Below are 26,203 nucleotides of genomic sequence, written 5' to 3'. Positions count from 1 at the left end.
GCTCTTCAACCTCTTACTCACTTTTGTATCTATGTAGCAAATTGTACGCATAAAGTAGCTATTAGCAACTCTCACTAGCTTATAGCACTGAGCAATGGTGGGCCAGGGAATCACAGGAAGAAAATGGCTCACTGTAAGAATTTTTTCTTCCCACTAAGAATTTTTAAGATGGCAATTCTGAAATTGAGGTATATGAAAAAAAAATTCACTTCTACTTTGTGAGAAAATTATCATTTCTTGAGAACTGTTATTCTGAATTGTCCTTCCTAATTTTGAGTATAAATTAGTGGTAGGAGATACATTTTTCTAATGCCTTTACTGGGTGAAACTAAAAAAATGGGAAACAAACTCTAGGTTATTTCACATCACAGGAAACAGAACTTGTACTTTGCATTGCATATTGTCCCTTCCTTCTTTATAACAAACACATTCTAATTTTACAATGAAAAAAAAAAAAGTTATTCCTCTGCCTAGAGATAATTTTATCTCCTGAATTTACAGTTAATTTTCCCTTCAACATTTCATTATGGAAAACATCATATACAGCAGTAAAGTTGAAATTTAGTGAACACAGATAAACCCAGTATCTACATCTTTTGAAAAAAATTAAATATTTATTTATTTATTTATTTATTCTTGGAGAGAGGAAGGGAGGGAGGAGAGAGGAAAACACCAATGTGTGGTTGCCTCTTCAGTACCCACAATTGGGGACCTGGCCCACAACCCAGGTGTGCTGTGGCCTGACTAGGCATCAAACTAGCAATCCCTTGGTTTGCAGCCCAGCACTCAGTCCACTGAGCGGCACTAGCCAGGACCACCTTTTGAATTTTTTACATTCAAGTTATTACTACATGAAGGGTTTACGGTGCCTGACAAGTGTGCAGGAAGAACAAAAGGATTTTAAGGTGAGGATTTAATTTTGTTTTCTCACTGAATAAATTTGATGACCTTACTAAATTATTTAAGTGGTCCCTGGCTGATTTAATTACTTTGCTTAGCTAATCAACAGTTTATCTAATATAATCACAGAACAAATCTGCCATTGAATTAACTCTAGCTTTAATGAATTAAGTATATTAACCATTTGCAAAGGAACTTCAGAACAACTTGTTATATTTTCTAGTATATCATCATGGGCCTCTGAGAGCAAAGTGGATTTTTGGAAGCATCCGAAAAGCTCATTCAGATTCAAGTCTGAAAGACTCATACGATCACTGCAAAAAAAAGTTATAAATTAATTATTTCCCTGGGTGTTCCAGCACAAGCCTTACTGACATTCAACAAGTACCCTAAGTGTCAGCCCCTTCAAGAATAATACATCTTGCTCTGCTCATATGTTTGCTGGGAAGGGCCATGAGACAGGTTAAAGTACATATAAGAACTTAATATATGATAAAATTGGTATCAGAAACCAGAAACAACGGGAGATATATTACATATACAGTCATGGGAACACTGACTGACCACCTGAGAAAAAAGAGATTGTTAATTTTCATCAGTACTTCTCAGATTTCAAGGATAAAATCTCCTTCAGAAAAAAAATGCCACAATACCTAAAGGTTAACTTAATATATTTTTATTTTCATATTTTTTGTATTTGTACCAACATAAAAATAGGTATACACTTTATGTTTATAGTTCTCACATAACAATAAAAACTAAAACATTTACCAATTAAAACAGAACCAATAAAATGCACCTTAAAATTTTATTTAACAAATGATGATGCTATTTTGCTCAAATAAAAGAAATAAATCATGAGTATTTGGTTTAATAGTAAAAAGCTGCAGTTTCACATCCCAGTCTGTTTTTAAATGGCTTCTGGATGTTTTTAATTAAATTATCTATTTTTATTTTTATATTTATTGGGTAAGAGGGAGAGAAACATCAATATGAGGGAGAAACATCAATCAGTTGCCTCTTGTACACACCCAGACACATGCCCTGACCAAGAATCAAACTGAGGAGGATGCTTTGCTTTATAGGATGACACACAACCAACTGAGCCACATAGGTCAGGGCTGATGCTTTTATCTTAATAATGATGAAGAAAAGTATGCACAAAAGCATTGTTCACAAAGTATTTTGTTCAAACTGGTATTGAAAAATTTAAATCTTTTTCTCCCTCTTTCAAGGGAATCAGAAAAGAAAATTAACCAAACCTATAAAATGCCATTTTAAAAAGGTGTGAACTGCCTGAAAAAATTAACAACTCCTTTATAGAAACCTGCATTAATCACTATTGAATCCAACTAGCTTTAGAATTTGGAAAGAAACATTCTTTACTATTTATTTGCTATTATGCTTATTGCTAATGAACACTTGAGTTACTCTGTGTAGGAGCCTCACAACACAATGGTACTGACTATTAGGTACAGATATCCTGAGTTGAACGTAAGATCCTGTCAGGTATATCATGTGTACAGCAACAGTACACCGTCACTGTTCTCATTCTTATGTACTCTGTGATCTGTGGCTTCAACAGTTTTTTTTTTCAAATCAGATTTTAGTTTTGAATACTTAACACTGTTGCTGATGTGCATTTCACTTTCTTCATGTTTGCTAAGAATATGTGATAAATGCTGCCAATCCCTGCACCCATTCTCATTCTTCAGTTGATTTTTTCCTTCTCCAAAGAGTTTGCAATATAGACAAAACACAGAATCTTTTGAGGTTGAATAAAGTAACCAGGATCTAGTAGTTTTTTCACCATTTGGAAGAATTCGTGTATAATAAGTTTCGGAAAACTTCCTTCCTGTATTGTCTTTTGGAAAGTTAAAATTTCTTACTTGAGGTGGATCATTTTCAACAAGAATATTCCGTTGTTTAATATTCAAAACTCGGGGCCACGTGCCTGGATCTGCAGAAAGCACAACTGGTTGAGTGGAATCTTCTGATTTTTTCTCTTCCAGTTGCTCTTGAAATGTATCAGCTATAGTGGACACAGATGCAGGTAAATTCACATCCTGTCTGGTTAGTGATGCATCTGTGTTGCACTCTGCTGATACCTGTGACTCTGAAGTCTTTTCTTTTTTTTCTGGTATTCCTTTTACTTTTTCCAAAAGTATATTAAATGACCCATGTAATTTTCTTCCATTTTCTTCTCTAACAGCTTTCCTTTTTCTGTTTTCTGATATGGACAATTTTTTTGATTTTGTTTCTAGCATCTACAGATGAGAAACAATAAGAAAGAAATTATAATTTTATCTTAAAAATGTTAACACTGAAAAAATTTAGTATGTGTAAAAGTAATGAAAAGTAAGCAATGAAAAGACGTTCATCATTAGTCATGATGAACAAATCAAAACCAACACATTCCACTTCATAACCTCTAGGATGGCTATAATATCAACACACCTATTGGCAAACATATGGAAAAACAGGAATCTTCCTAAGGTGATGGTGCAAATTTAAAATGGTGTAGCTGCTCAGAAAAGTTATGAAATTCCTCAAAAGTTCGAGTTACCATATGACCCAGCAAAGACAAATGGAAACATACGTCCAAACACAGACATGTATAAAATGTTTCCAGCAGTATTATTCACAATAGCCAACAAGTAGAAACAAGTAAAAAATCCATTATGGTGGATAATTTAAAATGTGGTATTATCCATACTATGGAATATTATTTGAGAATAAAAACTGAGGCAAAACTTCCGGCCAAGATGGAGGCATAGGTGGACACACCATACCTCCACGCACAACCAAAGATTGGAACAACAACAATTTAGAGGCAGAATAACACCCAGAACTGACAGAGAATTTATCTGAATGGAAGTTGGACAGCCAAGAAGTTGAAGTAAACCCGTTCATCCAGACCGGTAGGAGGGGTGGAGACGAACCACCGGGCGCAGTCGCAGCAAGGAGAGCAGAGAGAAAGTTGGGCGCGTAAGGCAACTGGGGCACGCAAGATCATAGTGGGTGAACCCTGAGTATGCAAGCGGCAGCTGGCAGACCCAGTCAGGCGGCGATTGTGGAGCAGGGCAGAGCGTGCAACCCAGGATCCCAGATAAGGGACTGAGTTCCCACAGAGAACAGAGCTACCGCCATTGTTCCCTCCTCCGCAGGTGTTCCCCCCACCCCCACATATGTCACAATCTAGAGACTGGGGTGCCCAGTCTTGGTAAACACCTAAGGCTCTGCCCCTCACCGTAACAGGAGCTACCAGACCAAAAAAAAAAAAAAAAAAAAAAAAAAAAGGGACAGAGGGATGGCTCCAACAGAAGAACAAATCAGTGCCCCAAAACTCATCCTTTTGAGCGACCGAGAAATAGCCAATCTATCAGATGCACAGTTCAAAACACTGGTGATCAGGAAGCTCACAGAATTAGTTGATTTGGGGTGCAAATTAGATGAAAAAAATGCAGGTTACCATAAAAGAAGGAAAATGCACAGAGAACCAATAGTGATGGGAAGGAAACTGGGACTCAATAGAGTGGACCAGAAGGAAGAAAGAAACCACCAAACAGGAAAGAATGGAGAAATAAGAATTCAAAAAAACGAGGAGAAGCTAAGGAACCTCCAGGACCTCTTTAAACATTCCAACATCTGAATTATACGGGGTACCAGAAGGGGAAGAGGTAGAGCAACAGATTGAGCATGTATTTGAACAAATAATAAAGGAGAACTTCCCCAAAGGAAATAGACTTCCAGGAAGTGCAGGAAGCTCAGAGAGCCCCAAAGAAGTTGGGCCCAAGAAGAAACACAACAAGGCACATCATAATTACATTAGCCAAGGTAAAAATGAAGGAGAGAATCCTAGAAGCAGCAAGAGACAAGGGGACAGTCACCTACAAAGGAGTTCCCATCAGACTGTCAGCTGATTTCTCCAAAGAGACCTTACAGGCAAGAAGGGGCTGGAAAGAAATATTCCAAGTCATGAAAGACAAGGACCTACATTGCAGATTGCTCTATCCAGCAAAGCTTTCATTTAGAATGGAAGGGCAGATAAAGTGCTTCTCAGATAAGGTCAAGTTAAAGGAGTTCATCATCACCAAGCCCTTATTTTATGAAATGTTAAAGGGACTTATCTAAGAAAAGATTAAAAAAAAATGTATAGTAAAAGGACAGTAAACTCACAATTACTAACAACCACATCTAAAGCAAAACCGAAAGAAACTAAGCAAACAACTACAACAGGAACAGAACCACAGAAATGGAGATCACATGGAGAATTAGCAACAGGGGAGTGGGAGGAGGAGAGAGGGGGAAAAGGTACAGGGAATAAGTAGCATAGATTGTAGGTAGAAAATAGGTAGGGGGAGGGTAAGAATAGTATGGGAAATGTAGAAGCTAAAGAACTTATGACACATGGACATGACTAAAGGGGGGAATGTGAGTGGGAGAGGGTGTATAGGGTGGAGGGGAATGAAGGGAGAAATGGGACAACTGTAATAGCATGATCAATAAAATATATTTTAAAAAGTGAAGCAAAGATATATCTATAACATAGATGGGCAATGTCAACAGGATGATATATGAAAGTCAGTCACAAAGTACCACATATATGATTCTGTTTAATAAAAAGATTACATTATTTATTTTGGAGTCAATAAAATAAAACTGCAAAATAAAGACAAAAAAGAATAAAGATGTAAACAATGTGACCGGAAGCCTGATAGCTGTATACAACACAACTTGCAACATATACAATGGAGCTTAAGAAATAAAGAGCTGGCATACTCTCCCTCCAGGAGCACAACTGTGCCTTTCCTTTCTCCCTCTCCTTCCACAGGCATGCATCTCCTGAAGTATAAGGGATCCCATCTGAAACTGCAAGAGAAACAATGGGCAGCTGCAACTCAACCAGGGCTAATCCCCTGTACCTGTCTCCAAGATTCCCTTTCCTCTGAGTTTCTATTAGCTCAGAAATGAGCTAACGGCAGCCCCACCTAGGATCTCTCTTGCTGCTTTTTCTGTCCTAAGCCCTTCCTTGTTTCAGTGTTCCCAGCTTTCATAAACATACTCTCAAAATAAAACAACCACCTAAAGAGCATTATCTTGATTTAATTTTGAAAGCAATGTAGGGTAGCAATGAAGTATAAAAAAAAAAGAAAGTAACACGACCAAATCTGTACTTTTATATAGATCACTCTGATTGCAATATGGATATCCAACTGTAAGAAAGACCAATCGGACAGGGCCAATCAGGAAGCTGGGGTAATGCTGGCAAGAGGATGGAGGCTATGTCTGGGATGATAGTAGAGATAGGGTAGATTCCAGAGATATTTATGAAGTAGAACATGGATTAGTTAGTTGGTAGCTAAGTGACTTTGGAGGCTGAAGGGGAGGGAGACGCAGAGAATGACCCTAATACTCAAAAATCAGATGCCTCCACGGCATGATCTCAAAGAACTTCTGGTGGAATATGTTTCATAGTGATCCCATCACCTCCACCCCAGCTCAGGCATGTGACTGGATGATGGAATCATTGACTAACAAGGGAAACAAATAAGGAAAGCAGGTTTGGAGTTTCAGCTTTCGATAAAGTTTGAGGCATGTGTGAAACATTCAAATGAAGATTACAGATGGCCTGAAAATTTAGAAATGTGATCTTCAGATATTTTCAAAGTTATCAATACATATATTAACTGAAACTGTGGGGGTAGAGGGGACTATACTAGAAGAGCACACAGAAAAAGAAATAGAAAACCGTTGGGAACCGCCTTGCCTAGTTTCAAAAGCTGTAACCCTCCTTGGCTAAAGCTGAGTAAAAATGTAAGGGCATAAGCCAGTAAAGAGACAAAACTTATCCTCTCTGTGGCAGCGCAGCCTCTGACCTCTTTACTTCACCCAGCTTGGCCCCTGGAGGATGGCTGGATTGTCAATGACGGGAAAGACTGCTCAAAGAAGGAACAACCTAAAACAGACAGTTGCGTAGGGGCCATCAGGGAAGGATTTAGGGGATTGTGGAGGAGGGACAAAAGACCCTCACCCCTCGGCTTAGTTATAGCCTGAGCCTTCATTCTAAGAGTCTGCTAATCTCTTGGCTGCCTTACTTCCCCCACCTGATTTAAACCTAAAACAATGCAGGAGGTGGGTGCAGCCCTGTATTGGAACAGGCAGTTTGAAGGCAGGATGGATCAGGCCTAAGAAAGAATACATAAAATCCTGTGAAACCTGTTTTGCTAAGAATGCCCTCAATTTAAATGTTAAGAGTCCAAGCATAAAATGAGTTTGTTTCCCCAAGTTTTATGGCCCTTTGGCTTCACTCTATCTATCTGGCCCTGACTCAGAATAAGCCCTTATAGCTCTTTGAATGTTGTCTATTCCTTGATCATTACTGCCTGACAATGACTGATGAGCTTTACATGTAAGCCCTGTATTCCTATGCAAACTAACACAATAAAAGCCCACTAAGAAAGAGGCTGAAGGCCTTCTCCTTTAAGACATTGGGTACCTTTCCTCTCCAAGCAGATCATGCCTTGGTAGATTTTTTCTCTTCTGCAGTGGCTGGGGGGGCTCTGCAGGATGGAGCTCCCTCACAGAAAACCAGGGACTGAAGTGTTATTTTAACACAACCCAAGCCAAGGCCTGATCTTACCTCTTTCCTACCTGAGTTTCTCATGTTATAATTCTCAGTGGGTGGGCCACTCCCCAGCTATACAATCTTGGGCAAACCAGTTACTTAATTAGCTATGCTTCAGTTTCCTCTCACCAAAATGAGGACATTAATTGCACTCAACTAGGGAAAACTTAAGATGACTAAATGTGAAAATACATGAAAAGCTGTTTCTGGCACCACAATAAACTCATGTTAGCTGTCCTTACTGGCATATACTCATACAAGAACATTTGCAATTAGGTGACAATTACTTAATAAGGTCTAATAGTGAAAAACTGATGATAAAAAATACAAAGGTGGTTGATTTAGCTACTCCATGGTGCAGACTCGTGAATTTTCTGTATACTCTAGGGTGAAGGTCAAAATGTCTTTCCCCATCCATGTCACTCAGGTTCTCTCTCCAGGGGCACACAACTGAGATTCCTTGAAAATCAAGTTCAAAATTACTTCTGTGCTATACTACATTATTTTGTCAAATGAACATTTTTACTGATGATCAGGATGAAAACTGAAGCCAAATAAAAGGCAGGTGATAGGCACCAATTAATTAAATCCTCTAAAAATGGTAGTGGGGGAAATCACTGGGAAGAAAGATACCAAGATGGAGAGAACTACATTTAACGGAAGATCATTTCACTCTCATAAGTGTCCTAGTGAGATGGCTTAGTCATCTCACATATAAAGCTAGTTATGCTGAGACTTCTGAATTCAATCAGATATAGATCCTGCCTCAGGGGACTTATGGACTTATTTTGGGGGAATGAGGCACACATATAATCAAATGTTTATATCATGCACTAATTAAGGTTTCAAATGTGAGTTCAAATCTAGCTATGATTCTGGCTAAGATGTTTTCTCTGAATTTCATTATCTTTAACATATTGTACAATTTTAATTATGTAATCAAAATTGAGTATATGTTTAGTAAAAAACATCAACTAGTCTCTTTTCCTCCTTTCCCATACGTTAGCCACTCTGAACACATTTAACTGATTCTTTGGGTGTTTATTTCCAAATATCAAAGTAGCATCTCTGCACCACTATTTACTAGTTTTTCCTCCTAGTTTTTTTTTTAGGTATCATCAGTTGAGTCCTCAATGAAAATGACAGGAATTTAGATCTTTCTTACTATGCTTATTACTGTACACTCACCTTCCTGCACCTACTTATCCTTTGATTACAAGACTTTGATGTTGGCACTACTGACGTCTTGGGCCAGTTAATTCTGTTGTGGGGACTGTGCTGGCATTTCAAGATGTTTAACCGCAATCCTGACCCCTATCTACTAGATGCCAGCAGCAACCCCACAGTTGTAGTCAAAAATGTTTATGATGCCCTGGCTGGTGTGGCTCAAGCCAAAAGGTTGCTGGCTCAATTCTCAGTCAGGGTACATGCAAGAGGCAACCATTCAATGTTTCTCCCCCTTTCCCCTCCCCTTCCTTTCTCTAGAATCAATTTAAAAATGTTTAAGACATTGCCAAATATCCCCTGGGAAACAAATCACCCTTGGTTAGATCACTGGGTAAGGTCAAGATTAAGTCTATCCATTTTATGACTGAAATTTCAGTTTTTCCTTAAGGTCTTCTTAAAAATTAAAAAAAAAAAAAAAAAAGGATTTTATTTATTTTTAGAGAAGGGGAGAGAGGAAGAGAAACATCAATGTGTGGTTGCCTCTTGCACGCAACCTACTGGGGATCTGGCCAGCAACCCAGGAATGTGTCCTGATTCATAATTGAACCCAGGACCCTTTGGTTTGCAGGCTGGAGCTCGATCCACTGAGCCACACCAGGCAGGGCAGAAAAATGATAATTTTTTAAACTTTACTTTATTCCATACACAAAATTAACAAGATAGACCATAGACCTAAACATAAAGGCTAAAACTACAATGCTTCTAGACAAAAGTAAAGGTAAGTATCGTCATAACCTTGGTAGGCACAGATTCCTTAAAACAAGATGCAAAAAGTATTAATCAGAGGAGGAAATAGTAAATTGCAGTTTATCAAAATTAAAAATTTGGGCTTTTCATAAACATTAAGAAAATGAAAAGACATAATATTGCCCACAAGAAAATCTTCCCAATACATTAAGTTTATTTATTTTTTAAGAAGGGAAGGGAGGAAGAAAGAGAGGGATAGAAACATCGATGTATGAGAGAAGCAAAGGTCGGTTGCCTCTCATCTGCCCCTAATGGGGACCTGGCCCACAATGCTGGCATATGCCCTGACTGGGAATCAAACTGGCAACCCCTCTGTTCACAGCTCAGTGCTCAAACCAGTGAGCAACCCTCACAAGGGCTCAATACATTTATTTTACAAAACATATAAAGAACATATAAAGAACTTCTGTAACTCAATAACATAAAAACAATCCAATTTAAAAAATGGCTGAAGACTTCTGGTAACAGTGGCATATGTAAATATGCCTTTCCACATTGAACCACCTCAAAATTACAGCTAAACTATAGAACAACCATCATTCAGCACCCTCAGAAACTGAGCTGAATGGAAGTCCTACAACTATGGAATTAAAGAAGAAACCAACTACTGAATTAAAGCAGAAGCCACATCAAGACTGGTAGGAGGGGCAGAGACGTGGAATGGGCTGGTCCCACACCTATGTATAGCGGAAATATCAGGAGAGATATCTTAGGAGCAAGGGGGTCCCAACCTGACACTAGGGTCCCCAACAGAGGGTTCCAGTGCCAGGAATATAAATCCCCATTACTTCTGGTTGTAAATCCAGCAGGGATTGAGGCTATGGAAGACAGAAACTGGAGTCTCAGGTAGGTCCACACACAGACTTACTTGCATTCACTCCCTCTGAGCTCTAGCATGGTGGAAGCAGGTTGAAAGGCAACAAAAACATACAAGGAGAAATTGAATTGTCTGGCATCAGGATAAGAGGTGGGGACAGCTTTCTCCCAGACAGAAGTCCCAGCAGAGACCATCATTCCTTTTCTAAGCCCTCCCCTAGTGGGTCGATTTCTTAGTTTTCTAATCCCAGTGGGTTGCATGTCATCCTGTAAACTGAATGGTCGCTGGTTCAATTCTCGGTTGGTGCACATGCCTGTGTTGTAGGCCAGGTCCATGTTTGGGGCATGGTGAGAAGCAACCAATTGATATTTCTTTCCCTCTCTTTCTACCTCCATTCCCCTCTTTAAAACAAATAAATAAATAAATAAAATCTTAAAAACAAAAACAAAAACAAGCTTGCTATTTCAATACTCACTTGACACGGGACAGCTCAATGACAGACTGACAAAAAGTGAGACTAAATGAGATTCTAAGATCAGTCTGGGTAAGGTAAGCTAACAGGTAGAAACTATTGTTTACCTGATCATCTAAAATTTATTAAAAGAATTACCTGTTTATATTCATTAACACAACTTTGGCAGCAGAATCTCATCTGCTGGCCATCAACCACCTGAACACTGTTTTCAGATCCTTTAGTGGGCAGGTACTCTCCACACTGTTCACAGCAATTCATTATCAGACCATTAGCCAACCTGTACTTATTAAAGCAGTGATTACTGCATAGTTTATGTGTCACATTATTAACGCTGACTTCATGGCGAATCTAAAAGAAAAATGAGAACTTATCAAATAAATGAGCCACATTAACACAGTAAGCAATGAGGTAACTAGTTTCTTCAATAGAAAAAAAGAAATTATTAACTTCTCAGAGGAAAAAATATTCAGGGAAAAGACTAAAAGGCCCATTTCCTTAGTCTTTCATTTTTATCTTTGATTTATCTTATGAAAACAAAGATTCATAAAACAAAAAGCAGTAAAATCAGTAATAACTTCCCCAGAGATACTTATTCATTCTAAAAATCAAACAGATCTACAAATTTTGATACTACCTGTTTAAAACAAATGGATTTAGAATTCTTATGTGTCCTGGATTTGCATAGCTCTGGGACAACCAACACCAAACTCAGTTACTAAGGACTGTGTTAAGTGAGGAAAGCCTGTATGTATATTTCTTCTTTCAGCAACTGGAAGGATGGCAATACCATTTAAGGAATGCAAAGTTATCGACATACTTTCAGTCCACATGTTCTGTATGTTCTTGCACCAGGATTGGTAGCTTCCCTCCATGTCCTGAATACTACATTTTTATTTAGCGTTTCTTGTAAGAACAAAATTCACCATATAACTATTGCTCTGTGGACAAATACAACTAACTCCATAAAAACAGGTGTGTATTTGTCATACTATGCAAATAGGACATTTGTTTATAAGATAGTTCTCACATATTCTTATTCCTTCGTTTAACTTCACTGTCCAGATTCAGGACATATACATTATATATGTAGATGGCAGAGCATAGAATAGCACTTAAAGAGTTAAAGTTATCCTAGATAATAACCTAAATAAGATAAAAATTCAGACCTCTGTTAGTTTACTACAGATTGTACATCTTGACTTGTTCAGAATTCTTTTTCTGAGACTCTGGTTTTCTTCATAGGGAGACACACAGTATGCACTACAGAATTCCTGGAAGGGCTGGCTCGATTGCACTTGAGGAACATTAGCCCTTTTTGCAGGTGCATCTCTGAAACACAGGGATAAACACAATTTAAGAATGCTGTATTTTATTTTCAAGTATAAAAAAATTAAAGGACAGTCTTCATTTCCTCATAATCTAATCAGTAGGAATCAAGTATAATTTTTGGATTCAGCAAAATCCACTGTTCATCACTAAGAGTTCCTAAAGCGGGAAGAGAAGATTTGGAGGTAAAAAATATTTTGCATCAGAAAAACCTTGCTACAGACTCTGATGACTTTTAGAAGCAATCAAAAAGGGTGGTATCAACTTGGCAGAATTGAGGTAGAGGATGGGGGAGGGTGTGAGATAGAGTCAGTGGTGGGGAGTGGGTCCATTTATTTCCATATCTACATTCCATTTTCCTGTCAAGAGTAAGGACAGTAAAGGAGCCCAGAGCTCTGACAAATTCTTAAGATAACTCAAGCTCAATAAACTTGTAGACACCTCTACCCATGAATTTATGCAGCTCTTCAGTTACATCCAGGACACATATTTACACTGTCATTATCAAACACATGGAGCCATGTTGGAAAGCATAGCTTACTTTTTACACATTACATTGCGTGTCTTTGGAGGACGCTTATGAGAGAAGGAGGAAAGGCACGTGGTAGAACAAAAGAGGTTAGCTGATCCTTTCCGTTGATAAGCTGTCTGTCCTTTCTGTAAAGGATTTTTGCAGTGTGCACAGGTGATTTTAGCTGGTTTAGTAAGTTGCTGCTGGACTGAAGGCTGGCAAATCTGTTTAGGAAGCGAGGCCACTGGTGCTAAAGAATCCACCCCTGGCTGTTTCTGATTACGTGGAAATGATGCTGACTGGGAAATCCAAGAATCTTAAAAGTAAAACAGAAAAAAAACATCATGGAACAATTTGAAATTCACATCAGAAATGTTTTTATATTTAAAATGTTTAAATATAAAATTTTTCATATTTAAAATTTTCATTTTGTACGAGTCTAAGAAAATAGTGAGGCAGCCATAGAAGCAAGTGGTTAAGGCCAGGAAGCCTTGTTATCCAACCCCAGGGGAACTATTCACTTTGTATTCTAAACATTTGATACTCTACTGTGCTAAGGATGTAAATGGTGAGCCTGGAATTGTGCTATGTGGTAGACATCTCTAAAGTCAGTCTTGCCAGATTTAAAAGGTATATCCTGAGCTTACTAGGTTGTGCAAGTAGTGTATTAAACTGTGTCTGTGTTACAGTAAAGCCTTATGTTTGGTACCAGGGCACTTGCAAAAAAATATTAGCATTTTTCCTTCTCTAAGAACAAAGTATCAGTGCATTATAAAATGAAGCAAATATGCAACTACAAAGATAACTAGCGTGTGGTATATGATATCCATTTTCATAACAGCATTCCCCCCTAACATTTTATTATGAAAAATTCAAAGCACATAGAGAAGTTGAAAGAAGTTTACAGTGAACGCCCTCCCATATGCTCACCAAATAGATTCTAATGTAATTTACAATTTTTTCAAATTAAATTTTCTGAGGATAACATTGGTTAATAACATTATATATGTTTCAGTCATACAAGTTTATAATACATCTGTATATTGCATTGTGTACTCACAACCCAAAGTCTAGTCTCTGTCAAGATGTATTTGACCACATTTACAGTCCCTCCACACTTTTTTACTTTTTGCTTTATCACATCCTCCTATCTATTCATCCCTCTAAATAATCAATCCATCTTCTTTTATGTGTTTCTTAAAAAAAAAAAAAAAAAAGATTTTATTTATTTTTAGAGAGGGAGAAAGACAGGGACAGAAACGTCAATGTGTGGTTGCCTCTCATATGCCCCCTACTGGGGACCTGGCCCACAACCCAGGCATGTGCCATGACTGAGAATCGAACCAGCAGCTCTTTGGTTTGCAGGCTCATGCTCAATCCACTGAGCTATATCAACCAGGCCTAGGTAATACAAGTAAAATGTAGACATCAATACATTTCTCTCCAAAATACATGCAATTTAGACATAACAGTTTAACTTGAGTCTTTCCACAATTACTTCCTAGCTTTCTAAAATATTATTTCATAGGCATTAATATATGTAGTAGATTATTCAGGAAAGAGTTGGCACAGTGAAATCTACCCCCCCCACGCCATCATGTATTACTGTGGCTTCAAAATGGTGTAATATTATGTACAGGTAATAATGATTCTCAAACTTTAACATGCATGAGATAATTTGGGAATCTTGTTTAAATAGAGATTCTAAATCAGTAGGTCTTGGGAGGACCTTGAGATTCTGAATTTCTTGGGTGATGATGAAACTTTGAGAAATGAGGCTGTCATCAATAACAGCTTTTGTCATCAATATGAGGCCTATGGTCCCCTCTACCTATTACAGCTCCAGAGGCCTTTTATAATACTTCCAACACTAATAATTCCATTTTCATTTCTAAATTCCCACCCTAATTTTCTAATTAAGAGCATCCTGCTTCTAATTTTCTTCATTCTATTTCCTGCTTCTAATATTCTTCATTCTATTTCCAGACATCCTTTATCTTACAGGCAAAACCAAAATAGAAGTAACAAAGGAATTATTTCATTCCACAAGATGACATGCTAGTTAATATGGAATATATGCCAAAAAAGGATTTTTATCACCAAGTAATCAGAAAGGAAGTTTCTTTACTGCTAAATTTTTCTTCTTCAATTGAAGCTATACCTTTAGAAAACAAAATCATTCTGAACCACCACCCCCCCAAAATTAATATTTACCTATAAAACAAACATAGGTTGCACTGACTGGGTAGCTCAGTTGGTTAGAGCTACCCATACGCCAAGGTTAAGGGTTTGATCTCCACTCAGGGCACATACAAGAAGCATCAGTGAAAACATAATAAATAAGTGGAATGATAAAATTGATGTTTTTTCCTTCCTCTCTCTAAAATAAATAAAAAATAAACATAGATTGCATCCTGGAATCAACCTTCTCTGAATATTATCTGGATAAGAAACTATATTTATTTATTTTTAAAATTATCTTTTTTAAAGATTTCATTTATTTATTTTTGGAGAGAGAGAAAGAAAGGGCGAAAAACATCAATGCATGGCTGCCCCCTGCACACCCGCCAACTGGGGACCCAGCCTGCAACTCAGGCATGCGCCCTAATTGGGAACCGGCAACCCTTTGGTTCTCAGGCTGGCACCCAATCAACTGAGCCACAGCAGCAAGGGCAAAACTATATTTAATAAACAGAAGCCAACTATTATATGATTTCTCCTTACCAGTAGTATGGGAGAAATAAGAAACCTGACCACAAAAACATTGGGCCTTTTAATTTTGTAAAGTTATCCATATTTAAAGGGGCATAGATGTCTATAATTATGGAAAATGAGATATCAACTTCACTGCTCAAGACACTAATTAGATCTTGACATTTTTTTTTCACTTTAGCTTTGGTGCATACATAAATAAAGCAAATATTTTCTTTGTTTATACTGTATTATTTATTCTTCCTAATTTCAAATTTCATATTTTATCAAGTTTTTATTTTATTTTTGGTATTAGTGTGGCCAGATTAAACTTAAAGAACTTCCAAATTCCTCCATGTCCTGTTCCTGGAATACATTTTAAGAGGTCTAGTATATTATTTAATTCAAGTCTCTCATTTATATGCAAAGAAAATTAAGACCTACAAGTTAGGTGATTTGCCCGAAAATCCAGTAAGTATTAGACCCACTATTTGACTTTCAGGTACTCTTCATTTCTTCCTGCATCTAAACTCTTCTACCTAAACAACCTTTCACTTTTTTTTTTAATTTTAATTGTTGATCAAGCACAGTTTTCTTCCTTTTATCAGTATTTCTTTAGTGTTGGGTCTGTTGGTGAGAAGTTCTTTCAGTGCCATGGTGGGGTTTATTTTATTCCAGTTGGTAAAGGATAACATGTCACACACAGTTTATAAATCTTACGTGCAGGTCTCAAGTGAAATTTTTGTTCACAATGACTGTATTTGCATGACCAACACCCAGATAAACACAGAAAATTTCCAATAGCCCAGAAACCTTCCTTAGGTATTTTCCCACTCAAAAACTTCTCTAATTTCCCATAGGCCATCCCTATTCTGACTTCAAAATTGATTTTGTTTTATATTGAGCTTTACATACATGAGATTATATATGTACTCTTTTGTGTCTAGTTTCCGTAACCCAACATCTTTCTTTTTTTAAAGATGTTATTTTTTTAATATAGAGGAGAAGGAGGGGAGAAAAACAGATGTACCAGAGAAACATCAATCAGTTGCCTCTCCCATCTGACCCGCAGCTGAGACATGTGTCCTGAATGGTAATCAAACCAGCAACCTTATGCTTTGCAATACAATGCCCATCCTACTGAGCCACATTAGTCAGGGCATCATCTCGTGTCTAAGGTTCATTCAACAATTGCACATAGTAGTTCATTCTTTTTCACTGATTGGAGTATTCCAATGTGTGGCTAATACCACTTATCCATTCTACTGTTGATGGACACTTGGAATGCATCCAATTTTTGATTTCTGTGCTTGTCATTTAATGGTTTCTTAGTTATTTATCATACTCTGAATTTTTTTTTTCATTTTAGAAAGTTTAAACTTGTACTTCTGACTCATTTCTTTTCTCTTCTTTCTGGGACATCAATTTCATGTCCTTTTTTTTCATCAAGTATCATAGGGTCTCTCACATTTCTTTAAATCATCACTGGTGCCCTAGAAGGTGTGGCTCTGTTGGTTGGAGGGTTGCCCAGTAATCTTATTGGGAACTGAGAAAGGTACCAGTTCAGTCCCAGCTAAGCTGTGCACGGAGACAACTGATTGATGTTTTTCTCACATCAATATTTCTCTCTCACTTCTTCTCTATCTAGAATCAATGTATATCTCTTTGGTTGAGGATTAAAAATTAAAAAAAAACTAAATCCTCACATGGGGATATTTTTTATTGTTGATTTTAGAGAGAGAAAAACATCAATGTGAGAAACCCATCAACTGGTTGTCTCTCATACGTGCCCCAAATGGGGATTGAACCTGCAAGCTTTGGGTGTGTGGGACCATGTTCCAAACAACTAAGCTGCCCGGTCAGGGCTCTCATATTCATTTCTGTGTTTTCCCCCTTTTGGGTATGATTCAGTCTGGATAATATCGTGATATAACTTAAGTTCACTCATCCTCTATTCAGCTGGGTCCCATCATGAAGTTAAAACATAGTTTCTTAAAACCTGTGTCTGATAATCCAATTATTGAGATACCCTTGTGGGCTCACCTCCACTCTCTGCTTTTTAAAATATTTGATATATTTTTTAAAGTTTTTTTAAAAAATATTTTATTTATTTATTTTTAGAGAGGGAAGGGAGGGAGAGAGAGAGAGAGAGAGAGAGAGGAGAGAGAGAGAGAACACCAATGTGCGGTTGCTGGGGGTCCATGGCCTGCAACCCAGGCATGTACCCTGACTGGGAATCGAACTGCGACACTTGGTTCGCAGCCCATACTCAATCCACCGAGCTACACCCAGCCAGGGCTTAAAGGTTTTATTTAATTTTTAGAGAGAGGGGAAGGGAGGGAGAAAGAGAGGGAGAGAAACATCAATGTGTGGTTGCTTCTTGTGTGCCCCCTACTGGGGACCTGGCCCACAACCCAGGCATGTGCCTGACTGGGAACCGAACTGGCAACCCTCAGGTTTGCAGGCCAGCACTCAACCCACTGAGCCATACCAGCCAGGGCAAAATATTGATACTTTGTTATATAGTCTTATCTTCTCATACTCTAATTGTTTTTCATTATTTTTATAGAAAATTGAAGGAAAAAATCGAGGCTCTGACTTATGTTAGTATTCCAATCCAAAGGTTGGAGGTTTATGTGTATATGTGTGTGTTCCCTTGAGAGTCTGCTGAAAGCTCCTTTTATCTATTTTTTTAAATAATTATATCTATTATTTTTAGAGAGAGGGGAAGGGAGGGAGGAAAGAGAAGGAGAGAAACACCAACAGGTTTGCCTCTGGCACAAACCCAATGGAGGACTGGGCCTGCACCCAGTCATGTGCACTAATGGGGAACAAACTGGGGACCTTTTGCTTTGTGGAACAACACTCAACCAACTGAATCATGCTGGTTAGGGCTGTTGAAAGTTCCTTTTAGATGCTGAGCTATCCCTGCAGCTTTTTTTGAAAATAAACACATACCACTAAGAAAAGCAGACCCAAGTAACAGATTACTTTGCTGAGAATCCTCTCAGATCTTACAACCCTAGTTTTTCACTATATTTCTAGCTCTGTGATGCTTTCAACAGATACATTTTGTCTTTTTCCTCCCTAATTATTCTCTCCAGGAGGGATAGGAATTACCTAGTTTATCAGTATCAGAAGAACTCCCTAGAATCAGTATCATGGTCAGAAATGTTTAGATTGCAATAAAAATACAACATAGATGCAAGAGCCATTCCCAATGGGTTAGGTATTTTGCATGTTGAGTTTTTTACTATTGATATAAAAATGTGATAAGCAGAAAACTTTCACTGAAAAATAGTCTGCTGGCTACTTGTGGTCAGGATGGCGGTTATAAGCAGAAATAGCTTGCCTCTTCACACAACCACAACAAAATTTACAATCTAAATATAGAACCACCATCACTCAGAACTGACAAAATCAAGTAAATGAAGTGTGCAACAAATACGGAATTCAAGAAACCACAACCATCCAGAGGGTAGGAGGACACATACGTGAAACAGGTTGGTCCACATACACATGTGGATAAAAATTCAGGAGGAATATCTTAGGATCCAGGAGTCCCAGCCCCATAACAGGACTTCCCAGCCCAGGGTTCCAGTACAATGGAGATAAGTCCCCACAAGCTGCTCTGGCTGCAAACAAAAAGCAGGGATTGAATTGGTGGAAGGAGTGCTAAAGCCCCAAGCAGTTCCTTTGAAGAAACCTACACAAGATTCACCTCTCAGACTCCATTCCCTCTGAGCTCAGCATCGGGCGGGGCGGGGGCGGGGAAGCAGCCCCTAAAAGACACAGTGGCGTCCAGGGAGAAAATGCAGTGGCTGGCATCAAGGCAAGCAGAGGCCACTGTGCCTTTTCTGAACCCTCTCCCCACAGAGCTAGCAAGCTGGTGCCATATCTGAGTCTCCATTGCCTGGAGTAAAACTGTTTGCCCAGTCCTAGAGATAACCTGAGACTCTGCCCTACCCAATTTATGGGCCCACACAGCTGCTTTTCCATATGAATGGCTGGTCTTAACATGCTTTACAACTTCCTAAATCCCCTCAAACAAGCAATACCTGGACTCAGTGAGCCTCAGGCTGGGTACTAGCAGCAGTCATCTCAGACTGCTTTACAGCTCAGGCAGAGTGGCCCAGGTGTTGAGACTGACATTACTCTCCACCATCTGGAGAACCCCAGAGCCTGCACACTCAGTGGAGAGGTACAGACCACGACAGTGCACCACCACCCTATGCCTGCACAGCTGATTATCCATGGAAGGCAGAGGATGGTGGTCAGTGGTCAGTCAGTCCTCGCAGCTGAATGACCTGGGTCAATCCCTTCCATTAAGCTGTCATAGCAATCAAAGCTCACTACAAGAGGAGAGCGTACTCACAACATATGGAGGTTGTGCCTCAAGTAAACCTAGCGTGGGTTGATAGGGGAGCTGTGCCACCGGATCCTATGGGACACCCCACTACATTAGGCAACACTACCAAGACACAGGCAGGTCTATCTAATACACATAAAAAACAACAGGGAGGCTGCCAAAATGAAGAGACAAAGAAACATGGCCCAATGGAAAGAAACATATCAAACTCCAGAAAAAAGAGCTAAACAAAATGAAGATAAGTGATCTTTCAGACGCAGAGTTCAAGACACTGGTGCAGGATACTCAAGGAACTTAGTGAGGACCTAACAGCCTAAAAAAGATTTCATCAAGCCTGGCTGGTGTAGCTTAGTGGATTGAGCGGGGGGCTGGGAACCAAAGTGCCCAGGTCGATTCCCAGCCAGTGTACATGCCTGGGTTGCAGGCCATAACCCCCCAGCAACCACACACTGAGGTTTCTCTCTCTCTCTCTATCTTCCTCTCTTCCCTCTCTAAAAATAAATAAATAAAATACAAAAAAAGAAAAAGAAAGATTTCATCAGAAACAAAGGATACACTAATTAAAATAAAGGACAATTTATATGGTAACAACAGTAGAGTGGGTGAAGCCGAGAATCACATCAACGATTTGGAACATGAGGCAGCAAAAAACAACCTATTAGAACAAGAAGAAAAGAGCATCCAAAAAAATGAGGATAGCTTGTAAGCAGCCTGTGGGACAACTTTCAGTAATCCAACATTCACATAGGGGTGCTAGAAGAAGAGAAAGAGCAAAAAATTGGAAATGTATTTGAAAAAAACAGTGAAACGAAAACTTCCCTAATTTGGTGAAGCAAATAGACATGCAAATCCAGGAAGCACAGATTTCCAAAAAGATGGACACAAAGAGGCCCACCCCAAGACACATCACAATTAAAATGCTAAAAATTAAAAATAAAGAGATGGGGGGAGGTTGTGGGAGAATGGGTGAGAGGTGAGGGGATTAAGTACAAATAGGTAGTTACAGAATAGCCATGGGGATGTAAGGTACAGTATAGGAAAGGGAGTAACAAAAGAACTTACATGTATGACCTGTGGACATGAACAAGGGTGGGGGCATTGCCTGAGGGAGTGGGGTTGCCAGGTGGAAAGGAGCAAAAGGAGATAAATCAGGGCAACCCTAACAGTATAATCAATTAAAAAAAAAAGTCTGCCCTAAAGGTTAATGATGGAAGGATACAAGATGGCAGTGGAGTAGGTGGAAGTCATACTCACCTTCTCCCAGGAAAAACACCAAATTACAACAAAATTATATAACAGTCAACCAGAATATCCACATGAAGACTAAATGAACAGAAATGTTATAACCAAGAATTTACAAATGAAGCCAATTGAGACTGGTAGAAAGATCAGAGACACAAAAAAGGACTGGCCTGGCACCCATGTGTGATAGTTGAGAATCTAGAAAGTTATCTGAACTGCAACCACAAAAGGTCCCCCCACCCCCTCCCAAGGAGTTAGTATCTCAACTCCACTGTAGGCTCCCAGCTAAGAGCACTAGTGCCAGGAAGGTGTCCACAGAATTTTGCCGAGGAAACCAGTGGGAATTTTGTATCTACCAGGGAGAAACAGGAGTCTGCTAGATCCCCCAGGGCCCTCTTAAAGGGCCAGTGCAAAAAAATCTTATTTGTGGACACTCACCCTGGGCTCCAGCAGAGGGATGGTGGCTCAGAGTCATACAAGGAGAAATTGGGCTGTGTAGCCTTGAGGAGAAAGCTAGAGGGACAGCTGCTAATGTCCCTGTGCTAGGTCTCTCTTCCATACTGCTCATACACACCATTTTTACCTGGGTCAAACACTCTCTTGCATGCCAATTTAGGCTAGAAAGAGGTACTAGTCCTGCCCTGCTACGCTGAAGCTCTGAGGAACAGATATTTTGGGGGGAAGACTCTCGAAGGGGTCATTTTCCCCCCTGAAAGCCCCTACTCAGCGCCACCATTCCTGCACAGAGCCCTCCCTCCACATTGCCAAATCTTAATCTGTTTTAGCTAATGTATTCTACTGACCTCACCCTAACAATTCCCCAAGACCCTGCCCCACCACAAAGAACCACAGGCATCAGGTGGGTGGTGGCTAGCCTTGGTGTACAATGAGACTTTTGCTGAGCGATTTCAGACCCAGCGTGAGTGTCAAGTTTGAATCTCTATCAACAGGGTGAACAACATTTACCCCTACCGCATGACTCATTGAGAATGAACATCATGCAACTTATGTACAGCCAGAGGATCTTTCGATGACTGAGCCGAAGAGGCAGCCATCAGGTGGAAGCTGGCCTTGGTACACAGCCTGGCCCCTCCCATGAGCACCTAGGCTCAATCAGGCAGTCACAAAGTGTGGATTCACTTGTAGCTCCAAACAGGTAACCCAGGGCCAGTCATGGATAGTGCCTGACACTGACCTGCACTAAAGTCTCTCTACAAAATATTAGCAAATTGAATTCAGTACTACATTAAAAAGATCATATGCACCAGGGTCAAGTGGGATTTATTCCTGAGATACAAGGTTAGTACAATATCTGCAAATCAATTGATATGACATATCATATAAATACAATAAAGAATAAAAATTAAAATGAACATATCGATAGAAAATTATCATTTGACAAAATCCAGCACCAATTTGATTAAAAACTCTCAACCAAAGAGAACATAACCTCACATAATAAATGCCATATATGACAACCCACAGTTAACATCATATTCGATGGGAAAAACTAAAAGCATTTCCCTTAAGATTAGGAACAGACAGGGAATCCACTTTCACTACTCTTATTAACAGTATTGGAAGTCCTAGCCATAGCAATCATACCAAAAGAAGAAATAAAATGCATTCAAATTGAAAGAAGGTAAAAACTGTCATTATTTGCAAATAACAAAATAGTGTTATACAGAACCTTAAAACTAAAACAACTTCACGTATTAGGATGCAAAGTATTAAGAAGTTGATTGCACTTTTATAAACCAATAATAAGCAATCAGAAAGGAAAAATAAAAAAAATCCCATTTATAATTTGCATTAAAAAAAAAGGAAAATGCCTAGAAATAAATTTTAATCAAAGAGGTAAAAACCTCACTCAGAAAACTATAAGACACTGAAGAAACTGAGAAGACACAAATACATGGAAGAATTTAAATGCTCATGTACTGGAAGAATTATCATTAAAATATCCATACTACCCAAAGCAATCTCCAGATTCAATGCAATTCCCATGAAAATACAATTGCATACTTTACAGAACTAGAATAATCCAAAATTTATATGGAATCACAAAGACCCCAAATAGTCCAGCAATTTTGAGAAAGAAGAACAAAGCTGGAGGTATCATGCTACTTGATATCAAACTATACCACAAGGGTATAGTAACGAAGCAACATGGTACTGGCATAAAAACAGATACATAGATCAGTGGAATGGAACAGAAAGCTCAGAAATAAACCCACACCTATATGGTCAATTAATATTTGACAAAGAAGGCAAGTACATACCATGGGGTAAAGACAGCCTATTCAATAAATGGTGTTGGAAAATTGGATAGACAATGCAAAAAAATGAAACCAGACCACCTCAAACACCACATACAAGAATAAACTCAAAAATAGACCAAAGATTTAAATAAGACTTGAAATCATAAAACTCCTACAAGAGCCCTAGCTGGTGTGGCTCAGTGAATTGAGCCCCAGCCTGCAAACTGAAGGGTGCTGGTTTGATTCCCTTTTGCAGCATATGCCTGGTGTTTCAGGCTACATCTCCAGGTGTGGGCCTGTGAGAGGCAGCCAACTGGTGTTTCTCTGGCACATCAATGTTTCTCTCCCTCTCTCTCTCTCTGAAAGTAAATAAATAAAAATCTTAAAAAAAAAAAAAAAAGAAAACCCTCTTAGAAGAAAACATTGGCTGTAAAATCGTACATTTCTTTTAGTACTACTTTTTCTGATATATCTCCTTGCGCAAGGGAAATAGAACAAAAAAATAAAAGCTACTACATCAAACTGAAAAGTTTTGGCAAGGTAAAAGAAATCATTAACAAAACAAAAAGACAACCTACTGAATAAGGGAAGGTCTGCCAATAATACATCCAATAAAAGGCTAATACCCCAAATTTATAAAGAATGCATACAACTCAACACATCAAGAAACAAAATAAACCTTGAACCCCCCCCCAATCCAATTTAAAAATGGGCAAAGGAGCTGAATAGACACTTCTCTGAAGAGGACACACAGATGGCCAATAGACATATGAAAAGACACTCAACTTACTATTATCAGAGAAGTGCTAATTAAAACCACACACAATGAGCTTCCTGTAAGGGGCCTTAAGTGACCTCTGAAAATGGTTCACCATTCACTTGACCTAGAAAAACCTGCAAAATTACGTAAATCAAGAGGTTCAAATATTTGTGTTCATGTTAAGAACACTCGAGAAACTGCCCAGGTCATGAAAGGTATGCATATTTGAAAAGCCACCAAGGATCTGAAGGACATCACTTTATAGAAGCTGTGCCATTGTATCATTACAGTGGTAGAGTTGGTAGGTGTGCCCACATCAAACAGTGGGGTGGAAACAGGATCAGTGGCTCAAAATGAGTGCTGAATTTTTGCTGCACATGCTTAAAAATGCAGAAAGTAATGCTGAACTTAAGGTTTAGCTATAGATTCTCTGGTCACTGAGCACATCCACATGAACAAAGCTCCCAAGATGCAATGCAGAGGAAAAAAAAATATCCCATAAAAAACATTAATTTATGTTGTGGGAATAAATTGTGAATAAATAAATACTAGTAAAAATAAAACAAAAACCACAATGATCTGTTACTTCACACCTGTCAGAATGGCTATCATAGAGAAATCAACAAACGGTGAAAATGTGGAGAAAAGGGAACCCTTGTGCACTGTAGGTGGGAATAGATTGGTACAGCCATTATGGAAAATGGTATGGAAGGTCCTCAAAAAAATTAAAAATGGAACTATCTTATGACCTAGTGTTTCCTCTTCTGGATATATACCCAAAATAACCCGAAACACTAATTTTAAAGATTATATGCACCACTATGTTCATTGCAGCATTATTTAAGATAGTAAAGATATGGAAGCAACCAAGAGTCGATAGATAGCCAAGTGGATAATAAAGTGATGGTACACAGCCCTGGCTGGGCTGATATGCCTCAGTAGGTTGAACGCCAGCCTATGAACCAAAGGGTCCCCGGGTCACCAGGTCAATTCCCAGTCAGGGCACATGCCTGGGGGTTGTGGGCCGGTCCCGTTGTGGGGCGTGAGAGGCAACCACCTATTGATGCCCCCTCATTCTCCCTACAGAATGGAATATTACTCAGTCATAAAAAAAGAACGAGCTTGGTTTCGGTCAAGATGGAGGCATAGGTAGAAACCTTTCACTTCCTCACACAACCCAAATGAGGATAACAACCAATCTAAAATCAATAAACAACCAGAAGTGCCAGAAAAATCAAGCTGCATGGAACTCCAACAACCAAGGAATTAAAGAAAAAAAAAAGTCAATCAGAACAACTAGACCTGTAAGGTGGCAGACAACGTAGGCCCGTGGAGAAAAACCAAGCCAATCCACGGACCTTTGGGTCAGGATGTGGCTGCCCGAGGCTTGGAGACAGGCTGCTCAGGCTGTGCTGACTTAAGGGGAAACAGACTCAGGGTTGATACAGTAGGAGAAATTCCCAGTCTCACACAAGAGTCCGTCAGAAAGTGTGCTAGGGACAAGTAGGTGAGCTTCATTGTTCCCTGTCTGGCACCTCCCGCACAGGCAGCACCCACAGCACAGCAAAGACCTGCAGCATAGCACTGGCCTGGGTGAGTTCCTAAGGCCCTACCCCCTTATACCTTCTCAAGTGTGCCAAGACAAAGAAATATGGCCCAAAAATGAAAGAACAGAGCATAACCTCAGAAAAAGAACTAAATGATGAGGACATAGCCAATACATCTGATGGAGAACTTAAAGCCCTGGTATAATCAACATCTCACAGATCTGATTGAACTTGGTTGGAGCTTGGCCAAGAAATGAAAGAACAAATGAAAGATACCTAAAATGAAATAAAGCAAAATATTCAGGGACCAACAGTGACAGGATGGAAACCAGGACTCAAAACAACGATTTGGAACAAAAAGGAAAAAATAAACATTCAATGGGAACAGAATGAAGAAACAAGAATTCAAAAAAGTGAAGAGAGTCTTACAAACCTCTAAGACAACCTGAAATGTTCCAATGTCCAAATTATAGGGGTGCCCAAAGAAGAACAGCAAGAAATTGAAAACTTATTTCAACAAATAATGAAGGAAAACATCCCCAATCTGATGAAGAAAACAGACTTCCAGGAAGTCCAAAAAGCCCAGAGAGTCCCAAGGAAGGTGAACCCAAAGAAGGATACACCAAGGCACATCATAATTACATTACCCAATATTAAAATTAAGGAGAGAATCCTAGAAGCAGCAAGAGAAAGGGAGGCACT

General features: G+C 39.0%; 1 protein-coding gene across 2 annotated transcripts in view; it reads right to left on the bottom strand.

Moving 5' to 3' along the window:
• Positions 1 to 1,554: 1,554 nt before the first annotated feature.
• Positions 1,555 to 26,203, bottom strand: part of ZMYM5 (zinc finger MYM-type containing 5) — a 41,161-nt gene continuing 16,512 nt past the window's right edge. The window contains exons 6-9 of one of the 2 annotated variants that reach the window (XM_028531780.2): positions 12,662 to 12,947; positions 11,961 to 12,123; positions 10,930 to 11,142; positions 1,555 to 3,167 (exon numbers count right to left, since the gene is read on the bottom strand). In XM_028531780.2, coding sequence (XP_028387581.1) covers positions 2,415 to 3,167; positions 10,930 to 11,142; positions 11,961 to 12,123; positions 12,662 to 12,947 — 1,415 coding nt within the window. In that variant the 3' untranslated portion in view covers positions 1,555 to 2,414. Of the gene's footprint in view, positions 3,168 to 9,363; positions 9,509 to 10,929; positions 11,143 to 11,960; positions 12,124 to 12,661; positions 12,948 to 26,203 lie in introns of those variants that run through there. The other variant, XM_036018391.1, reaches the window with a different exon arrangement.

The sequence above is a fragment of the Phyllostomus discolor genome, chromosome 2 (assembly GCF_004126475.2).
Source record: "Phyllostomus discolor isolate MPI-MPIP mPhyDis1 chromosome 2, mPhyDis1.pri.v3, whole genome shotgun sequence".
Taxonomy (NCBI): domain Eukaryota; kingdom Metazoa; phylum Chordata; class Mammalia; order Chiroptera; family Phyllostomidae; genus Phyllostomus; species Phyllostomus discolor.
This window is presented reverse-complemented; position numbering and strand designations above follow the sequence as displayed.